At 37.9% G+C, this 5401-nt stretch overlaps 1 protein-coding gene across 1 annotated transcript; it reads left to right on the top strand.

Moving 5' to 3' along the window:
- The first annotated feature begins 1492 nt into the window (after positions 1-1492).
- LOC107486870 (uncharacterized) lies at positions 1493-4334 on the top strand. Its single transcript, XM_016107439.3, has 2 exons — positions 1493-1880; positions 3649-4334. The coding sequence occupies exons 1-2, from the start codon at positions 1642-1644 to the stop codon at positions 4088-4090; spliced, it is 681 nt and encodes a 226-aa protein (XP_015962925.1). The 5' UTR covers positions 1493-1641; the 3' UTR covers positions 4091-4334.
- Positions 4335-5401: the final 1067 nt, after the last annotated feature.

A 5401-nucleotide genomic window follows, 5' to 3' on the forward strand; every position in this document is an offset into this window, starting at 1 on the left:
GAGTTGCACACACCACAAGGACTCATGTGGTGTCCAATGAAACCATGAATGGAGCTAGTAAAGCAACAACTTCTAGGTTCTCTAAGTTCATGCCAAATCAGTCTGGTTGAAGGACACTTGGATCTATGATTAGTTCTTCTTTTGGGTTATAAGTTGAAGTTTAGTTGCAATCTTGTTTCTACTTTTTGAGTTATATGTTGATATTAGCATTCATGACAGTTGGCCTTTGTTGCACAATTTAAGTCTTTTGGTGTCTGATATTAAGACTAAGACTAATTAGGGAGTATTCAGTATTTTGTTTGGACCAATATGTGTTAAGGCTAAATGTTATGCAGATCGAATATTTTGATTGGAACAATATGTTGTTAATGCTAAATGTTATGCAGATCAAATATTTTGGTATTACTTGTGTTCCTTTGGCAGTGTTTCATTTCCTAAACCCATCTCAAATTAGTTAGCATATCTGAGTTGTCCTTTTTTTACTAATTTGTATTCACTCCATTCATTTTATTGTCAGTATTCAATTGAGTGTATCATACACATATCTAATTCATTAACAAGCAACAAAAATAGCTACAACAATGTTAACATAAATTCCACAAAACAATAACACATAACATTCATTGTTTGTCTTGCATGCATCCCTTCTCCTATCTAATCAAACAAATCACACTCAAAATCAAATTCAGAACAATTCCACATAGAATGATGCATAGAAACAATTCAACTCTCTTCATGTGCTCCCTCATCATCTTTCCATCTCTGTGTATGGTCTCTGTCTCAAGACTGGTAAATCTCCCTTTCAAGACTCCACATTCATTGCATACTAGTGTTCCATTCTTCGAGATTTCCTCCAGTCCAACAGATTTTTCGTTGGTTTCGTCCATCCACTGAAAATAACGACAACCAGCGTTCTTCGTCTGCCCAGCACAAAAGCCATTCATCAAGCTCAACTCTCAATAGGGAACGAGGACAGATTCACCAGAAAATTCATACATACCTTCCACAGAGGACATCTGAAAAACCATCTCCCTGGATTTCTCCTCGTCTTCGACTTCAACGCCACCACCTGAAGACGGCAGAAACATGTCCCATCATATGGCTTGCTCTCGTGTTCGTCGAGCCCTTCAGAGTTACTATTTTTCACTGACTGTGTCCTTTGATTGTTGTGGGACATGTCTTTGCTTCCACCATGCATGATAGTAATTAGGGTTTATGTTTGTGATGAATTGGGGAAAACATTCTCTCCAAATTCATATAAAGGAGAAACGGGATGGAAGGCTTTATGAGGATGTCACGATGGAATTCCGTCTGCCACATCACTAAGTTCCGTTTAACGAAAAAGGGCTCACTTCACAGTTAGACAGATTTATTGCGTTTTTAAAATTTTTAAGAATATCATTGTCTTTAACAAATATTAAGGTTATTATTATCGACGTTTACAATTTCGGAGACATAATTGATAATTAACTCTTAGCGTAATTAGAATAGGCAATTTTGGTGTACGACCCAAATGGGGTCCGGGGCTTAACTCAAAATGGAGCGAGAAAGGAAAGACCAAAGAAAATTTTTTTTTTCGGGTCTTGAAAGACGAAAGAGTTGAGTTGCTGGTTTGATCTCGTCTAATCTATTCCAATCCAAATGGCGCGGTGGTGGTGGAAGGCGGCGCTGGTGGTGGCGATGGGGGCCGCGCTGAGAAGCTACGCGCTGAGCCACGGTTGGGACAAGGACGCCGCCCTTAACTTGCTGACTCACTGGTCCCAAAGCCTGGGCGTCTGGGCCATCCCTCTCTATGTCTCCGTACACACTCTCTCCATCGCACTCCTCTGTGTTTTCTCCGCCAAAATCCTCGGCGCCTCCCTTTCCTTCTGGATCGGCAGGTCAGCTCGCTTCTTTCTTACATTCTAGGGTTCAAAAGTGCGAATTATTTATCTGCTTTGCTAATTGCTAGTGTGATATTATTTTTTCGACTTCAAATCCAAAGTTAGAATTGAATTGTTTATCTTCGAGTGACTCAGCTCAGTCGAATGTTTATTTTGCCATTTCAATTGAAACTTGAGAATGCGCGATTGGTTGCTTTTTGCTACTGCGATTCCTCACTAGTGTTTATTTGTTGACCTTCCAAACATGTTGATTCCATTTTTTGTGTCAAAAGTGATGAAGTGACTGCGGAATCAATGCTTTTCCTGTTTGAATAGTAATTCAATTCTATGAAATTCAGTTCCTACGGTGTTCAAGGCAGAGAGAGACTTATATTTTAGTGGCACGAATGTATACATGATTCACACTAGGGCACTATGGCGGCATTTGATTCAGCTTAGTTGATGTTGTTGCCTTGCTATAGGTCTTATTTAAGCTTACTATTGATGTGCTGTATCCTGGTTGTTCTTGGTGTTCTTAGTATAAAGGATTGTAGATAGTATGTTAAATAGGTTCAGAAGGCTTAAGTTATGTTTCGGTGCTCTTAGGAAATTGGCATTGCCTAACACAAATATTTTGAAGGGCTATGATTTATGGGGACTAGAATCTGTGGGATTTATACAAGTTCTGAAGGACACTTCATTTGCTTTCTGTGAGGCTTTTAAGGATTTTTAATCGGTTACTTATTGCTATTCTCTTTTCAAATAATTCCTTTTAAATCTTTTAATCTCTATTTCTGGAATCAAACTCATTGGTGTACTTGATTTCTCTTAACTGGGATTAAGGAACTCTATCAAGATAGCTCATACAAACCCTACCATAATTTAACTTCTTATTGTCTTTGGAACCAGAACTTTAAGAATCAAAGCTCTTCTGTGTTACTTTAGGGTATTTGGCTTCTTCTTCATGTTTTTTCCATAGCCTTTTTCAAGGCACCCCTTTCACAAATATTCAAAGGCATTGTTGGGTGGCCACTGGCTAGTGTTCTGTTGATTTTGTCTTTTTTAATCTTTCCTTTTTGTTTTTTTTAACAGCATATATTCTTGTCTTTCTCTTTATTCTTACTTTTGAAAGGAAGCCTTGGGTGGGATTATCCTGTTACGCTGCATACATTACACCCCTTAGGTGTGGCCTTTCCCGGGACCTTGCCTAATGCGGGATGCTTGTGTTCCGGCCTTGGCCTTTTTCTTGTCTACATTCTTACTTTTCACTTTCCATTCAAAATTTTTCCTTTCCTATAAAGTAGACTCCGATAAATGTAAGTAGTTGTTGGCATTGTCTATTGTTTTGACATAATAGCAGGAGTCAAAAACTCAAATTTGAACTGAATACAAAAATCAACATGGGGATAAAGAATTTTTTTGTAATTTTGAAAATTTTATTCATAAAATCAATGCACATAATGAAAACATTAGTGTTCTGGAACATCAAGTTTCCTCAAGGGGACCTGAATTCATATCAGTAGGAAGGGGCAGAATTATAGCACTGCTGTTGAGGTGGTGGTTAAGCGACATACTTTGGCATCATAGATTTGCTTGGAGTTGTAGTTCACTTATGCCACAAACGATTACTATTAGGCTACAATACTATGAAATGGTAGTTTCAGTTTGTGAGAATTAGTGAATGAGACAGTTGTGTGAATATTATTCTATTTTAACTCATCCATTTCTAGATCAGTTTATTTACGTTGTCAAAGACTAAATTAAGGTTACTTGGGGGTTATATCAGGTTGATATTCAGGAGTTCCAAGTCAGCAGTTGAATGGGCCCACAGAAACAGATACTTTAATCTTCTTTCGAAAGGAGTTGAGCAAGATGGTTGGAGATTTGTTCTTCTTGCTCGCTTCTCACCGCTGCCGTCATATGTTATTAACTATACCTTAGCTGCTACCGATGTTGGGTTCCTTTTGGATTTTCTTCTTCCCACTGCAATTGGATGTATACCCATGATCTTGCAGAATACATCAATTGGAAGCCTCGCCGGTGCTGCTGTGGCTTCAGCCTCCGGCTCCAAGAAATCTCAATTTTGGTCCTACTTTTTCCCCCTAGTTGGTATTTTATCAAGTGTACTTATTTCCTTGAGAATTAAAAAGTACTCAACTCAACTTTCGGTATCTCAAAACACTCCCAGCAAAGATAACCCCGTTGAAGCGCATTCAAAAAGTTCTTAACATTGTCTTAGGTACAAAATTAACATCATATAAGCTTTTCTTTTTTCATATTTTTTATTTTTATAAATGAATGTTCTATTATAATTTGAAACATGATCTTTCACTTACTCTGGTAGTTGCTATCAGTTTTCACTCTTGTAAGATGTTTATATGTTCAGACTCAGTCCCTTAGATCTTGGTTGGGATTTTCCTCTTAACATTTGAGTAGATTCGTTGAACTTACTCAATAATTCTATTGATAGAACCTGCACGCAACCTGAGCTTGACATGTGGGTCGGTGGGATGCATAATGCAAGTTTGTGAATGGAGGCAATGTGCAATAGTTTACGCGTTTTTATTATTAAAAGATATTGGAATTCAATTGAAAGCATTACCGTATACAATTCTGTGAAAGATGTGAATGCAACATCATATTCATATGGCCTCATTTGGATTCGCTTATGCAAATTATGAATATGGTACCGTCAGGCTCATGCATTCGTGTAAGTAACAGATCTTTCGGAGATTTTGACTTATGAAGCAGTTATCGTCGCAATGAAATTCTCTTAACAACACGACAAGTGTTTGATTGCGTGCAATTATACACTACACCAATCACCAGTGTGCGTCGACATGCAACAATATGGTTTTCAACAAGGTAAATGGCGGCATTAGTGGTATCGTAACACAGTATAAATGCCCGTAACAAGTGTCTAGATTGCAGAGGATTCATGGGTGGGTCACTGTCATGGGTGCTTCACCTTTGAGAAGTCATATTCAAAGAAGCAGCATAAAGGTAAGATGCCTAAAAGAAAAGACGCGCATTTTCGTGATCATATCTAAATTTTGATCGATAAAAAAGCTAGGGGTTAAATTCCGGACAGGTGCACATCGTATCGAGGTTTACCTGATTTTTGTGCGGCGTTTTACAACATAAGTAAATCAATCATCCTGCACCCGAAAAAAAGTGACAACTTTCCCCCTAACAAAATTGAAGGGTGGGACAAGAAGAAATGAGCAGGTGTACCGCGCATAAACACACGGATTCGGATATAGCAATGCGCTTTATTTGGACTTATCATCGATCTCCACTTCAAGCAGGATAATATTTATCTGGCAATCTTTGAAGCATTATTCATGATGTAGTATGTACACATAAGAGAACCATGTCTTAACTAGAAAAGCCATATTGTATGATGTATAGAGCACTTCAATCCAATACCAAACATGTGGCCATAATATATAGTTACACTTTTATTAAATGGACAAAAGTTAAAGAAAAAGGGGAAACAATTACAATTAACGGAAGAAATTCTAATCTTCTTACATTCG

The sequence above is a fragment of the Arachis duranensis genome, chromosome 4 (genome assembly GCF_000817695.3).
Source record: "Arachis duranensis cultivar V14167 chromosome 4, aradu.V14167.gnm2.J7QH, whole genome shotgun sequence".
NCBI lineage: Eukaryota > Viridiplantae > Streptophyta > Magnoliopsida > Fabales > Fabaceae > Arachis > Arachis duranensis.

Excerpts from the sequence above, each read along its gene's own strand:
- LOC107486870 (XM_016107439.3), top strand. The coding sequence starts at position 1,642 with ATGGCGCGGTGGTGGTGGAAGGCGGCGCTGGTGGTGGCGATGGGGGCC. Across the intron at positions 1,881-3,648 it reads CTTTCCTTCTGGATCGGCAG|GTTGATATTCAGGAGTTCCA; the intron begins GTCAGCTCGCTT and ends GGGTTATATCAG.